This window comes from Eurytemora carolleeae, unplaced genomic scaffold, assembly GCF_000591075.1.
Source record: "Eurytemora carolleeae unplaced genomic scaffold, Eaff_2.0 scaffold1433, whole genome shotgun sequence".
Lineage (NCBI taxonomy): Eukaryota > Metazoa > Arthropoda > Copepoda > Calanoida > Temoridae > Eurytemora > Eurytemora carolleeae.
In genome coordinates, this window is record NW_019397339.1 from 19,937 (window position 1) to 36,175 (window position 16,239).

At 30.4% G+C, this 16,239-nt stretch overlaps 1 protein-coding gene across 1 annotated transcript in view; it reads left to right on the forward strand.

The window, feature by feature from the left end:
* The first annotated feature begins 585 nt into the window (after nucleotides 1–585).
* Nucleotides 586–16,239, forward strand: part of LOC111713612 (serine-rich adhesin for platelets) — a 32,185-nt gene continuing 16,531 nt past the window's right edge. The window contains exons 1-15 of the mRNA XM_023488506.1: nucleotides 586–660; nucleotides 4,161–4,196; nucleotides 7,293–7,368; nucleotides 8,193–8,257; nucleotides 9,261–9,308; nucleotides 9,749–9,784; nucleotides 11,302–11,377; nucleotides 11,604–11,665; nucleotides 12,042–12,089; nucleotides 13,385–13,432; nucleotides 13,488–13,535; nucleotides 15,102–15,506; nucleotides 15,616–15,663; nucleotides 15,761–15,814; nucleotides 16,119–16,178. Of these exons, the coding sequence (XP_023344274.1) occupies nucleotides 603–660; nucleotides 4,161–4,196; nucleotides 7,293–7,368; nucleotides 8,193–8,257; nucleotides 9,261–9,308; nucleotides 9,749–9,784; nucleotides 11,302–11,377; nucleotides 11,604–11,665; nucleotides 12,042–12,089; nucleotides 13,385–13,432; nucleotides 13,488–13,535; nucleotides 15,102–15,506; nucleotides 15,616–15,663; nucleotides 15,761–15,814; nucleotides 16,119–16,178 (1,168 nt within the window). The 5' untranslated portion in view covers nucleotides 586–602. The remainder of the gene's footprint in view (nucleotides 661–4,160; nucleotides 4,197–7,292; nucleotides 7,369–8,192; nucleotides 8,258–9,260; nucleotides 9,309–9,748; nucleotides 9,785–11,301; nucleotides 11,378–11,603; nucleotides 11,666–12,041; nucleotides 12,090–13,384; nucleotides 13,433–13,487; nucleotides 13,536–15,101; nucleotides 15,507–15,615; nucleotides 15,664–15,760; nucleotides 15,815–16,118; nucleotides 16,179–16,239) is intronic.

Here is a 16,239-nt window from a genome sequence, read left to right on the forward strand (position 1 = left end):
ATTAATAATATTTAAATTTTAATTGTTATAATGTAATTTGATATTATATCTAACTAGATTAGTATTAAATATGTTAGGCTATAATTCCAGTTTTAAATCCAAATTTTAGTGATGATTTGAGTGAAAGTTACATCACACTGAATCAGTGATTAGTACGCAAGAAAGCCATGTGAAAACCAAAGAAAATATGAAGAAAAATATGAATTAAAAAGATAATTTCAGCGTTATGTCAAGTAGTGGCTTCATTAAAATAGTTTACAGCGTTTAGGGACGTATACAGAACTTTGTTCAGGGGGAGGGTTAATATCCTTTCCAGGGGGAGGGGGGGTAATAACATTATTGAGATCAAATTTTAATTGTTATGGGTCAAATAGTGATATTTTCTAGCTGTAAACATTCACTGATAAAGGCCAAAAGAGATGTTGTGTTAATTGAGCAAAGTATTCCTCATATCTCAATTTTATTGCTACTTCAAATACTTGTAATTAATACAACATAATTTCTTTATCGTATGCTAGTCTATTGGCATTGTTACATAACTTAATTGTCTGTATAATTTCTAGATTTTCAAAATTATTCTTGATTCCCGGTTCATTTTTTAGATGATAATTTATAAATATGAAATTGTATTACTGCTTCTATGGATGTGTACGTTGAACGGTAAGTACAAACAAAATTATTTTTTTAAAGATTTAGAAAAAAGGTGACATCAACACATTTGTCTTACACACTTTTCATTTAATTTATCAAAGGATTATTTTTAAATACTCTTTATGGATAAAGTGCCAGGTTTCTTAAAGGGACAGACTGGCTATGTAAGGTAGTTGAACTGAGTATGCAGTGTTGTGAACCAATTCTTTAGAATGCATTTGAGACTTTTTAAAGATCTGTAAATTCTAAGTTTGAGCGCAAAATCGACGTTTAAAAACGTACTTTTGGGTGGATACGTTTTCAGAAATGTTTTTATTTTAATTATTAAATAACGACGTTGTTTAGGAACAGGTTGAGAAAATAAAAATTAATCGTATCATAAAAAAAATTAATCTTGTTCAGTTATTAGTTTCTATTTTCTCAATATTCTAGTTTCTCCTTATTTACAAAGATTTTCTGCAGATTTTCTGGAATTATTATTGAAAAGACGACAATTGAAGAATTTAAAGAAATCTGCGAATAAATTCAAAGAAAATAAGAAATTCAATATAATGATGAAAACGAAATAATTGATTCTAGCATTAATTTATTGAAAAATTTGTTTTGAGAAATATACTTTATTTTTCGTTGACGTTATTTAATAATTTAAAAAACCGGTTCTGAAAACATACTTACCCAAATTCATGATTTTGAACGTCGACTATGCACTCAAATTCAGTGATTATACATCGTGGAAAATGTCTTAAATGAATCCTAAAGAATTTGTCCACAACACTGCAGCATACTCAGTCTATCTACCTTACATAGCCGGTCTGTCCCTTTAAAGTTACCCTGTTAAAAAGATTGACGGATGTTTCCTTATCTTTATCTGTACGTTAAGTGCTGACATAGTTCATCCGCCAAAATTACTTAAACTTGGTAAAACCTTTGTATATGTGTATTTACAATGTACACGCTATTTTTTATTCAAAATTATAATTATACATTTTTCCTGATTTTCAGAAATATAAATTTTTGGACAAATTTAATCTGAAAACCCCTGTTTAACCTAACTTGATTGTTTGGGTGATGTCATCATGCTACAGGGTGTCCCACAAAACATGAAAATGGCAACACGACTTGAAGGACGTCTTTGATCTTTGAAATATGGCATTTTCACAATTTTTTCTGCTTTTTTTGTGCTTTCCATATTTCCAAAGATTTTGAAGAATGTTGTTCAGATTTTGACAATTTTGGTTTTATGTAATAAAATTGAAGCCTTAACGAAATTCTCAAAATCCCCGGTAATATTGACAGTAGAAAAAAGGCAGACCACTTTTTAGAAATCCCAGGACTCGGAGAATTCTGTGGTTATTGCTCCAAGAATTATACATGTGAAAGAAACTTGACAACTGAATTCGAAGATCAAAGACGACTTTCAAATCGTCTTTCTACTGTCATGTTTCGTGGGACACCTGTTTGCGGGAGATGTACTTAAGCATTTATTTTACATTTTAATTTTTAAATATACTTTAACATTATAACTTAAACATTAACGTTGTTGGAAACTTATAAAAAACATTAACAATGTTTGGAATATAAGGCTGTGTTTTAAATTTATGAACGTTACAACGTTTAAATAGTATCGAATTTTAGCTTGAACGTCGAGATAACATTATTTATCTAGAATTCATGAAACTGTATAGAGTAAAATTATAAATAGATGGTTTTTGGTACGAAAGGTTTTTAACTTTAAAAAGATTAAGGTTAAAGATAAAACACACACCTTTTTATTAACAATTTAATGAGTTTTCCCAAATATTTCATATGATAAGTTTAAAGTTTAAAAAATGGTTTATGAATGAAATACTCATGAAACTAAAGGTTTTCCTATACAGAGAATAGAACATAATTCAATTCTAGTGTTTAATACCATGTCTGCTAATTAGTCGTGTTCTAAAGTTGTTCACAGTGGAACGCGCTGGAGAAAATATCGCATATTCTAAACTTTAATAAATATGTAATCTCTTATCTCTCATTCGTGCCTAACCAGTCACTTCCTTTAAATACAATTTTCTAAATGCTTTAACAAGTCTAAAGAATATCGAAGTTATAAGTAAATAGAGAACTACATACAGGTGTTTTTATTGTAAAAAAGAGGTAATTATTAAAAACAATGTGGGCAAACTACACAGTACCATTTGCAAGTCTTTGCATTGGCACAATCACAGATTTAGCTGACTCTCTTTGTGGACCAGGCAAAGCGTACAGGGGCGGATAAAGGGGGGGGGGCGGGGGGACATTTGCCCCCCCTGAATTCGGAATTTTTTGTTCCTATTTTCAGAATAGCTACTCAATAGCATGCTTAAGGAAAAGAAACTTACCCTAGTGCAAAACAGGAAAAACATCTGTCTTAATAAACTATAATGTGTGAAAAGTAGAAAATCTAGTTTTTTAGTCTATAGTCATTAATTTTGACTCTTTTTGAGTCTTTTCAGTCAAAAAAAATTTTCGCCTGCGCCACGATTTTTTGTTCCTAATTATAAATAAACAATATAAACTTTCAGAAACCCATTCAAGTTGTAAACTTATGTCTTAAATATATCCCATAGATGTCAGCAAAATGTAAAAATAAATAGTTTTATTTTTGATAAGCTTATAAAACATTCATTTCTCAAGGGCTTTTAAAACAATATAAATTTCAGATCAGTTGTAACTTAAATAATTAAAAAGGTTTTAAACTGTTTTTGATTTTTTGAAACACAGACCAGCCTTTTGACAATTCTGAACCCTATGCATTAAAAATGGAAATAAAAAGAAGTTTGAGCGTTGATAATTGATATTACATTACAAGTTATATAAAAAATCTTATAATTTAGGTAAATATTTTGTTCTGAAATTAGAAGTTTTATTCAAACAGATAATGAAAAGTATAAGGAAATTTAATCTTCTGAAATTCAAACTCCAGGAATTGGTATTTCAAGAGTTTGTATTATAGGAGTTTATATTACAGAAGTTTGTATTACAGGAGTTTATATTACAGGAGTTTGTATTACAGGAGTTTGTATTGCAGGAGTTTATATTACAGGAGTTTGTATTACAGGAGTTTGTATTACAGGAGTTTCTATTTCAGGAGTTTGTATTACAGGAGTTTATATTACAGGAGTTTAAATTTCAGGAGTTTGTATTTCTGGAGTTTAAATTACAGGAGTTTGTATTACAAGAGTTTGTATTACAGGAGTTTGTATTACAGGAGTTTGTACCTCAGGAGTTTGTATTACAGGAGCTTTTATTACAGGAGTTTGTATTACAGGAGTTTGTATTACAGGAGTTTATATTACAGGAGTTTGTATTACAGGAGTTTGTATTACAGGAGTTTGTATTACAGGAGTTTGTATTACAGGAGTTTGTATTTTATGAGTATGAATTTCAGAAGTTTAAAGTTTATTTTTATGAGTTTGAATTTTGGAGTTTGTAATCAGAGCTTGATTGCCTTACCACAATAGATAAATAATTTTTAATGTTTTTAGGAAACTGTAATATCCCCCGCCCAGAGATTTCAAAAGGTATTTTTCCTATAAAGCGACATATTTTTAAAATAAAACATCTTTGTAATATTATTAATAATAAAAATATGCGATCAACGAAAAAATGTGAGGGTTTAGTTGGAATAAAAAAAACCTGGTTTTAGGTTTTGGAAACATTTTATTTTAAAGGGAGTGTTCACGAAAAATGAAAGGGGGTATAGGCTTAATGCGATAAAAAAGCGCTTTTGATCGCTACTAATCTTACAAATCATTCAGAGCCCGCGATTTAAAAGCTTCGGCTCGAGTCTTAATTCCTTAAATGCAGCTTAAAGACCCAATCTTAGACCCAACTCTGACGACAGCTTGTGTCACGTGATTGACAGCTGCAAGATCTTCGGCTCGACTTAAGGAGTTAGGCCCAATAAAAATAAAACCGACCTTGGTTGGTTTTAGTGAAGAATAAGGCTCAATGTTGGGACTTATTCTCATCAAAACCCGGAATGCACCAATTCCTACAATGAAAATCCGCCAAATACAACATACGGCTCGGGCTTTCGGATTTAAGTTGCATCTATTTTTCAACAGAATTTAGTTCGTAAAACCGGTTTAATGTTGTATTTGGCGGATTTTTATAGTTGGAATTGGCGCATTCCGGGTTTTGATGAGAACAAGACCCAACATTGAGCCTTATTCTCCACTAAAACCAACCAAGGTCGGTTTTATTTTCATTGGGCTTAACTCCTTAAGTCGAGCCTAAGATCTCGCAGCTGTCAATCACGTGACACAAGCTGTCATCAGAGTTGGGTCTAAGATTGGGTCTTAAAGCTGCGTTTAAGGAATTAAGACTCGAGCCGAAGCTTTTAAATCGCGGGCTCAGTAGTCATCGATTATTTTTCGACGCATTCGTATATAATTAATATTTCATAATATTTTTGATATTTAAAAAAAATAATTTTCGCTGGTGGCGCTGGATTTTCGAACATTCCTGGAAAATAGGTTGATTCTCATTTGAACTCCTCCCGTTTGAACTATTGTTCGTTTGAACTATTGTCCATTTGAACTATTGTTCATTTAAACTACTGACATGGTGTCGTATCCTGTAGTTTAAATCAACACATTACTTGCTTATTTGAACTATTTTTCTACCAATTCAGTTTTTAAATTTTTTTATAATAAAGTTAGTTAATGACAATTAGTTAACAATTATACAGAAATTTTTTAAATAAACATTAAAATAGATTAATTGAACAAACAAATAGTTAAAAGAACATAAAATTAAATCAAATGAACATAAAAATAGTTCAAATGAAAAAAATAGTTTAAATGAAACCAAAAATAGTTCAAATGAAAAAAAAATAGTTCAAATGAAATAGTTGAAAAACATATAAATAGCTAGTAACCTTACAGAGTCTAAAAATAATTTATTTTCTCGGAAAACTAACTTTAACTTTTTAACTTTAACATTATCACTCAATCACAGCTAGCCAGTGGCGCAACGAGTGTGGGATTGTCCTAGAGAACGATTTTTGGACCCCCAACCCCCCTCCTATCACTTTTGTTCATGACCACTTATTTTTCATTTCATTTCATTTTTTTAGCAAAATATTATTTTTTTTTTTTATTATATTAGGTTAAGACAATTTCTGGGCCGAGCGCTGCGGCTAGGACAGGCTAGCCCACCCAGTCCCTTGCCCCCCTCCTATGTCCATGACCACGGCTAGGACAGGCTAATGTCCATTTGAACTATATTTTTGTTAATTTGAACTATTTTTTAGTTTCATTTGAACTATTTTTTAGTTTCATTTGAACTATTTTTTTGTTCATTTGAACTATTTTTACGTCCATTTGAACTATTTTTATGTCCATTTGAAATATTTTAATGTTCATTTAAACTATTTTCTTTTGTATTTCATTTATAGTATCAATAGTTCAAATGAATAATACTTCAAATGAACTGAAAAATAGTTCAAATGAGCAATATATTTACTCGTTTGAACTATTGTTCTTTTCAACTACTCAGGTGCAACCACGTGCAGTAGTTCAAACGAACAATAGTTCAAATGAACAATAGTTCAAATGAACAATAGTTCAAACGGGAGTAGTTCAAATGAGATCGGAAAATATGAAAATGTCGTCTTCATTATCAAAAATCCTCGAAACAGGAATAAATGTTTTCAAAAATAACTCTCAGATCATGAAAAATACAAAATATTATGAAATATCAACTATTTACGAATGCGTCGAAAAATAATCTATGACTATTGTTTGTCTGAATGATTTGTTTGGAATTAAATTGATTTGTTTACGATCCGAGTTGAATGTTGCATCTTTCTGAATTTGTATGGACACTACGTTCTTCGGTTTAACAGTTCTTCGGTATTAGTCGTTTTCATTTTTCTCGAACACTCCCTTTGAACTAAAAGAAAATTAATATGTATTTGTTTTTATTTGGAAAAAATGTGTTTTTTAGATGGAAAAATCTATTTTTTGTTTAGATAAACAAAACCTATTTTTGTTTTGACTGAAAAACTCGTTTTTGTTTAGATGGAAAAACCTGTTTTTATTTAGATGGAAAACCTGTTTTTGTTTAGCTGGAAAAAACCTGTTTTGTTTAGATGGAAAACCTGTTTTTAATTGGATGGAAAATCTGTTTTTATTTAGGTGGAAAGCATGTTTTTGCTTAAATGGAAAAACCTGTTTTTGTTTAGATAAACAAAACCTATTTTTGTTTTGACTGAAAAACTCGTTTTTGTTTCGATGGAAAACCTGTTTTTATTTAGATGGAAAAACCTGTTTTTGTTTGGATGGAAAAACCTGTTTTTGTTTAGATGGAAAAACAGCTGTTTTTGTTTGGATGGAAAACCCTGTTTTTGCTTAGATGGAACATCCTGTTTTTGTTTAGGCGGAAAACTCTGTTTTTATTTAGATGGAAAACCCTGTTTTTATTTAGATGGAAAACCCTGTTTTTGTTCTGATGGAAAACATGTTTTTATTTAGTTGGAAAACCTGTTTTTGTTAAAATAGAAAAACCTGTTTTTGTTTAAATGAAAGAAATTTTTTTGTTTAAATAAAAATCTTGTTTTTGTTTGAATGGAAAAACTTGTTTTTTTGGCGGAAAACTCTGTTTTTGTTTAGATGGAAAAACCTGTATATTCGGACAAAGTGAAATAAAACTGAATGCCTCTGCCCCGTGTACGAAGGAAATCGAAAGGAAGCAGAGTATAAAAATACATTAACTTTAATTGATATAGAAGAAAAAAGATCATTAGTTGCTGCAGAAATTCTCTTAAAATAACTAAATTTTCTAGATATTTTAAGTAGAATATGTTTTCCCGCAGTAAATAAACGTACAGACAATTTGATTCACAATATATATATATATATATATATATATCCATAGACACAGTGTGTTTCGTCCTATTAGGATTCATCAGTATGGCTCTAATCATCAGATTTTTGATTTTGCAGTTGACGGGACTTGAACCATGAATCCTTAGATTATGAATCAAACACGCTGACCACTGCTCCATCAAACCCTGATGATTTGGTAATGAAATAGGGACCAGAGAGCTCAACCAACTCATTATAAGTTTAGGGCCTTGCATAATGCTAATTAAATTACACCTATTCATTACCACAGAGAACTCAAGTTTAGCGGACTAAACGAACGTATATATATATATATCCTAAAAACATTTAAAAAATTACAAAATATAGTACCCATATATAATTTTGCAAGCAGGGTTTATGTTAAGGGTAAAACAACTACCACGGAAGTGCTCTTTTTCTTAACATCCGGAAATGATTCATTGGCACGCACCTATGCCCCTTTAGTGAAAGTAAATTCAACCTATATGAAGCATAAAGTCTGACCGCGTCAACCTTGTTGCTCCGGCTAGCCCTGTACAAGGAGCTAGGTACAGTACAAACTGGGACCGGAAAGGTTGACCCTGCTCGGTAATTCAAATGTACTACGGTGTTGGGACTTTTCCCAATTTTATTTTTCCATTTCAATATTCTGTATGTTGTGAACAGAATGATGAAGTTTAGCGTAGATCTCACCAATGCTCTTTGTATCTGCTCCCTGTTACCGGATCATGGTAGGACTAATTCTATCCTTTTTTACATAATTGCTTCTGTAACCTTGTCTCTGTTTTCCTCAAATTATTCATTTTATCTGTTTAAGAACATTTTTAAGGCAAAACACCAAATTCAACCTTCGTATCTCAATATTCATATTGCATTGTGATCTTACCAGGCTACATGTGTTGCATAAAACATGTAGTGTCGACTTTACACTTAGAAGTCCAGACTGGACAGTACGACTGAATGCATTGCAGTACATGTTGTACCGGCTCGGATCATTCAACTTAGTTTTGAAGTGGGGTGATTGTAGGTCGTCATTACAGATTATCCTTTGTGGGTAACCCTTTATCTTATTATATAAAAAACTGATTACTTGACACAAATTTTAGTTTTCTAATTCCTACATCTTTGCAACCTAAGGCCGAATTTAAAGAATTTGGGCCACGGACTAAAATTGCCAAAACCCAGTTTAAATTAAGCGCCGGCTTAAATCTTGAAACATTTGATACAATTTTAAGTGGAACCAACCATATTTAAGCCGCGACTTAAATTTAAGCCGCCGCTCAAATTGTTTAAATTCGGCCTCTGGAGGTGTAAAACTTTGACATATACATAATTTGATACATTAAATGTGCAAGATTTTAGAAAAATAGATTTTGTGACAAGGAATCAAGGAATCAGTTCCTTTTTTGGGAAGAGAGGGTCATGGATTCAGCATGAGGATTAGTCCATTTTATTGAGAGGCATTTTGTAGATAAAATACATAATACATCAATTAATAACAAAATCTTCATAAGGCGGTAGGAGATTATATCAATACAATAAAGACGACTTTTTTATTTAAGTTTGGATTGTTAACTAGCATTTTTCGAATTACAAGTTTACAAGTTATCAGATTCCTTTTTTATTGACAGCTTCTCCTGCCTTCTATTTTTATGTGTATTCATGCTGTTTAACCTCTTGATATAAGTCGTCTTCATTGTATTGCTATAAAAGCCTACCATATGTTTATATTAGGAATTATTGTGTCTGCATCAAGATCTGGAAAGACTATTAGCCAAGGAGGTAATTATAATAATATTCAATTTATTAAACAAAATATATTTTCATAAATAAAGATTTATTCAGTTTTCTGATATTATTTATTCTATCTTCTTATGTATTTTACATTTTATTTTGGCAATCTGTACAATAAAAACAAAATGCAGCTATAAAATCAAAATCTATTTTAACCCAGAATTGTTAAAAATTTTATGTAGGGCAGCTATGCTCTTTTCGTTTGTACACGATCTAGAAATTAACGCTTTTCCCGTTTGCTAACGGAGTTTTCAGTAATTTTTGATTCTACTATAAACTGTTCTATTTTGAGATGAAAATAATATTACTAAATATTTTAGTTAGATATAAACTGTACTATTTTGAGATGAAAATAATATTACTAAATATTTTAGTTAGATATAAACTGTTCTATTTTGAGATGAAAATAATATTACTAAATATTTTAGTTAGATATAAACTGGAGGAAGCAAAAATATCTAAAGGTAAACACTAAACAAGAATTTATATTTTGTTGATCTTAAAGGTAAAACAAAAAGGGATACAGGGCCTAGCTGTATTACAGGCAGAAGCCTATAAGTTTTAGTAGCTAGTTAATTGTGACCAATATTAGTTCTATCTGAAGGGCTTGTCTCGAGAAATTTATATAACATTTTTTACAAAAATTCATATGTACGTAATATAACCGACGGAGTCAGGTGACCAGATACTCGCTACCATTGGTTGAAATTCTGGTCATGTGATACAGACGTAATAATTATATTAACAATTATATCTATTAAAAATAAATATGTAATATATTCAAATTATAGTATACCTAAAATTTAGGCATCTCCATGGTTTATACCATATCACATATGTTTAAGTATATATATATATATATATATGAGGATCGTCATGATAGACGTGAAACATTATGTTTAGTATAATTCTTTTTTTAATAAAAATGTGAAGTTAAAAACTGAAATATATTTAAGTTTGATACAGTTTTATATTAATTTTGTGAGACATCAGATAGAAATAATGTTAGTCGCGATTAAATGTTTGGCTTCAGCCTTTACTCCTATTCATTTCACCTATACAGTCCCTTTAATAAGTTCTAACTCATGATTTAAACTGTACACTTCAAGGAACTATTGACGCATTTTTAATAAACCCTCAATTTCAAGGTTATAATGTAAGGAAAGTTAATTGCGGTTGCGTATACTCTGCGTACACATTGAAACCAGTTCTCTCTGGGCGGAATTTGTAAACAAGAATAGATGCATCAGTGTTCTTTTAGTATCCGAGGAGGTTAAAAGCATTAAATTTTGATAATTTTGATAATTCACATAATAGTTTCCTATGACCAGAATATTTCATTGATTTTTTATGCCAGGCTTCGACATCCGTCTTGTGCTTACATTACCGCCCAGAGACAGTACACTGAAGTACAAAAGAATAACCTTAGAGTTTCATATGTCTGATTTACAACGGTTCTTATATCTTTATCTTTGAGACGTTTTTTTATGTTAGCTAGTTTATGTTAGCTAGTTTAAATTATAGAAATTTCTCTCTCTCTCTCTCTCTTTCAGAAATCCGGCTATCATGAAATGATTATGTTTAGATCAGTTTTGGTATTTCAAAAAGAGAATATCCATTATTAAATAAAATTATAAATATATTTTCCCTTTAATTTTAACATTTAATTGCATATAATGTACATTTTTACATTACTAGGCCTCCAGGGCAGCGTGCCCATCTTCAATTTTAACTTTTAATTATTGATATTTATCGATTTTTTTTTTGGGGGGGGGGTAAGTTTGATAAATCTAAATATTTTTACCTTCTTTGGGCTCGATTGGTTCAGCCGTTTTGACGTTAATATGTTACAAACAAGCAGACAAGCAAAGTATATATAAAAGATGTTCTTTAGTAAAAGTTATAAATAGAATCCAAATTGTTGGTACATATTATGTTGTATAACTATGCACCTTAAGTACAGATATGATATTATGACTAGATTTGAAAACATGCTTATTTGGAAGCACTCGAGTCCCTGTTGGAGAACCTACACCTTGTAATGATGAAATAGCCAGGTTCATATTATTATAGATAGGCGCGTTTGCCTTTTTTCATTTCGTTCGTTCATTGTTTGTAAACGATCATTTCGTTCTTTTTTTTCAACCATTCAAAAAAGATGATTTTGTTTGTTTTCAAAATTATCGTTCATATTTTCCATCTATATTTCATTAATTTTTGCCATCATTTAAAATTGAGGGGGGGATATTCAAGAACTTTATACTTTAAACTAACATTTAATAGAATTATGCGACTAAAAAGTAACCTGACCAATAAGCTGTGTACCTGCACTGTAAAGGGAAAAGGTGAATCTATTTATTAATTTCAAAAATTATTAATTTTGATTAAAATTTAGAAAAAATGTCAACAAAAAAAAACATTATGCATCAAGTTCTAAATAAATGTATTTATTTGAGAATTTTTTTCCCAAAAAAAATTCAGAATAAAAACTAAAGGAATTGAGTCTGAGCCAAAATCTCTGACTTTCTAATCCCAATATCTTTACAACCCAAAGTCTCAGACCTTAGATATTTCAAACTATGAATTTTGTAGGATCAAATTATTTAAGTTTGAAATAATGAAAGTTTACAAAGATATAGGGATTAGAAAATTCCAATTTGTTACAAAAACTTTATTCCTTTGAAAAAAATGTTTTGATCAACATTGATGTTTGAAAATTAGGAAAAATTCATTTAACAGCTATGGAACGATCTGTAGTTAATGCGACAGGTAAATACATTGAATATTTTTAAAACAAATGTCGTCTTAATATTTAAGTTACCCTCTAATTATAGAGGTATTTGTCTGATTCACAAGGGTACCCTTGAAACCTTCATTTTCTCAATACTGTAGAAGATAACGTCGCTTTTAACAAATTAAATAGTTTTTAACAATGATAACATAAATATCCATTTCTTTATAAAAAGCTGGTTTTTTGGTATGCAACAATTTTCCTTTAATCCCGCCCCTTTTAAAAATAATAATGAATAATAAAAATAATTTGTTATTTTTTACAAAGGAATGTCATTTACTCTCAGACAAATTAGAATCAAGGGGTTAACATTGAATCATTCGGGGTTTTAAATTTCCATTTCTAATTTGTTAGAGAGTAAATGATACATTTCATCTTAATTAAAAGAAGTGTTTAAGGGTACAGTTGTAAATCATGCCAATCAATGGAGGGTTAGTCACATTAAATTACATGTACAGTCTCTTAGTCTCTTTAACTTATTAAAAATTGTAAAATTAATCTGTTAAAAACAAAATATTTTTAAAATGTATTTCTATTTAAATAATAAGAAAATTGAGAAGATGCTATAAATCATCTTTTATTGCATTAATTTCGATGGAAGATTAATTTTCATAATTATAAATTCTTTAAACAAAGATATCAGAATAATATGGCATGAAGAACTACAATCAAGCAATTAAGACAATGGGTTAACAATTGGCTTTTATCTCTTGTAAAGTGATCAATTATTAAAGAATTATCAATTTTTACAAATTTAGAAACTAAATGCTAGTAATTTGTTGCAATGCAAATAAGAGTTGTTTCTGGTTTAAAGTGTTGAGTCTTTTCCAAAACTTTATATTTTCTAATCCCTATATTTGTGCAACCTGTTGGTGTAAACCTTTGATACTTTTAAAGTTAGTTCATTTGATTCAATGGAATACATATTTTGAAACAAAATGCTAATAATTAGGAATTGAGTTCCATCACAAAACTCAAATTTTCTAATCCTTATATCTTACATACCAGATGATGTAAACCTTTGATATTTCAAACTTAGATTATCTGATCCATCAGAATTCATAGTTAGAAATAGCTAAGGTCTCCAACATTGGGTTGCAGAGATATAAGGATTAGAAAATCTGAGTTTGTGGCAAAGTCTCAATTCCTTTGTTCCAATGCAAAAAATGGCTGTTTCTGGCAAAGTTTGTCCACCAACCTTCTGTTGTAAATTATTTTTTATCTTGTAAAAAAATTTTCGTCTCTAAAAAATAATAAACAAAATGTATTTTAGTGCATGATGTAGAAAGTGAAAGTATGCCATTAAAACCTAAAACAACAGGTATTTTTAATATTTGGAAAAATAATTGAAAACTTATAATATTTGTGTTTTGAAGATAAGCCGGCAAATCTTCCAAGAGGTTACAATAAAAATCCAGTAAAAGGTAAATTTAATCTTTTAAATCTTTTAAAATCATTTTTAAATCCTTGTAAAATAATTGTTAAATAATTGTTAAATCATTGTTAAATCATTGTTAAATCATTGTTAAATCATTGTCAAATCATTGTTAAATCATTGTCAAATCATTGTTAAACCATTGTAAATCATTGTTAAATCATTGTTAAATCATTGTTAAATCATTGTTAAACCATTGTAAATCATTGTTAAATCATTGTTAAATCATTGTTTAATCATTGTCAAATCATTGTCAAATCATTGTTAAATCATTGTCAAATCATTATAAAATCAATGTTAAATCATTGTTAAAAAAATTGTTAAATCATTGTTATATCATTGTTAAATCATGTTAAATCATTGTTAGTTAAATCAACTTGAAAATCAGCGAACCCTTTTTATCGTACTTTAGTAAAGCTAACGCTTTCCTGGATAACTAAAATCACTGTTAACCCTATCTCTGCTGGGGTACTTGAAAACCAGGATACGCTGGGGGGGGGGGGTCAATTTGCCCCCCCCCCCTCTAAATCCCATGTTTGATTTCCAAATATGACAAATGATACATCATTGGAAAGCTCTTGTGCTTTACTTTTAGAATCTGCAAAAAAATTTGCAAATTTGCAAAAATTGAATTTTTTTCGCAAAATCCAGTTATATAGTAAAAATGTTTGCAAAAAAAAAATTTGTTCAAAAAATGAAAAATTATACATTTTTGAAAAGCCCTTGACCATGCCATTTCAAATATGCAAAAAATTTTGCAAAATTTTAAATAACCTGATTTTTAATCAAGAAAAACTAAAAATGTGCAAATTTCCTTTGACAGGTTGTTTGCAAAAAATTTACAATTTTTTTTCGCAAAAATTGAGCAATTCGTTTCCTTATGTCAAAGGCTTTCCAAAAAGCTAAATTTTATCAAAATCTGACAATTGGAAGTGGGTCAAAACAAAGATTTAGTTTGTTACAGGAAAAAGCAGTCATTCAGGCAGTGTGCCTGAGGACTCAGGCAGTTAGTATTAAAGCCCGGTTTTAGGCCTAAAGGGAGGGCTGTGGGTATGTAAGAAAAGTCAGATAATTTCAACAGCCTCAGACCAATACTTTTTGAGTTATGTAAAAAAAACTACAGGGGGGGTCAAATTGACCCCCCCCCCCTCCAGCAGGAATAGGGTTAAGTCAGTCTAATGACGTCAGTCAGTGCATTAGTTTTAACCCTAATTGGTGGATATTTAGATGGATAATATGATCGATAAAAAAGTCGGGCCGCTTGATCATTCTAATCATAATCATTAAGATAATCGGCCAAGAAATTGTCTTGACCTAACCTAACCCTCAAATAATTCAAAAATAAACAGCTGGCGTAGGTCCGATATTGCAGTAGGTCCGAAGTTTAGTAGGGGGATGTGGCGTATAGACAATGTAACATTACGGTTAAATCTATCTCAAATACCGAATATACGTATTAAGTCTGACAGATCAGTCAAAGGTTTAAGCAATATATGCTGCTGTTGTGAATTCACATGTCACTCTACAAATAGACAGTAACTTAAACTTACTTCAGGAACCCCAACCATTGCTGTTAGTGTTACATCTGCAATACCAGAAACCACTCCGATACTAGATACCACTCCTTTACCAGAAACCACTCCGATACCAGAAACCACTCCGATACCAGAAACCACTCCGATACCAGAAACAACTTTGATATCAGAAACAACTGCTACGCCAGAAACTACTCCACTACCAGAAACCACTCCAATACCAGAAACAACTGCTACGCTAGAAACAACCTCTATACAAGAAAATACTCTTACACCAGAAACAACTCCTTTATCAGAAACTAATACACCAGAAAGTACTTCTACCCTTGAAACTTCTTCTATATCAGAAACTACTCCGATATCAGAATCCACCCAACTACCAGAAATCACGGAAACACCAGAAACGGCATCAAAACAAGATACAGGTTTTTGTTTCATATTAATTTAAAAAAACGTATTTTTTCCTTTTTGTCTTTTCAATGTTGATGTTCTTCCATTATTATGAAAACAAAGTATTGCATTTTGTATAATTAGATGCTACTTCTACTCCAAATCAAACTTCCACTGATGGGTTTTCCCCAGGTGATTTTACATTATCTTAATTGCTTTAATAGATACCAAATTTTGCGCTTATATTTCAACCCAAACAACATGTAGAATTTATATTATTTTTGTTTAGCCAACTTTAACAGAACAGAAATTCCAGAGTACTCCAGCACTGTTCCATCCGACGGTAAGTTTCTTTTTTTAAAGGGACTGTAAGCGTAATTCTATGTGACTCCGTGCAAAAATGGCAATGCACGATTTACAAGGTATCCTTGAATGACGCACTTCCTGCTAGACTAATTTTTTACCTATTATTGATAATATTATTACATATAGTCCGTATAGTCCCTATTACGTCACTATAACTTCAGCCAATGGCAGTGCAATGTACTGGTCACGTGATTTCCGTCTGTATCACATAACAATGATTTATCCTATACCCTTTTCATTTTTCCTTTACAGTCCCTTTTAGAACAGTTTTTTATTTAAAGTTGATAAAGCTGGAACACCAAATGATTATGAAGAAGAAACTACAACTCCGAGAGGACAAGGTTTGGAAATAATCTAAAATAACTGAAAAAAAATATAAATATAAATATATATATATATATA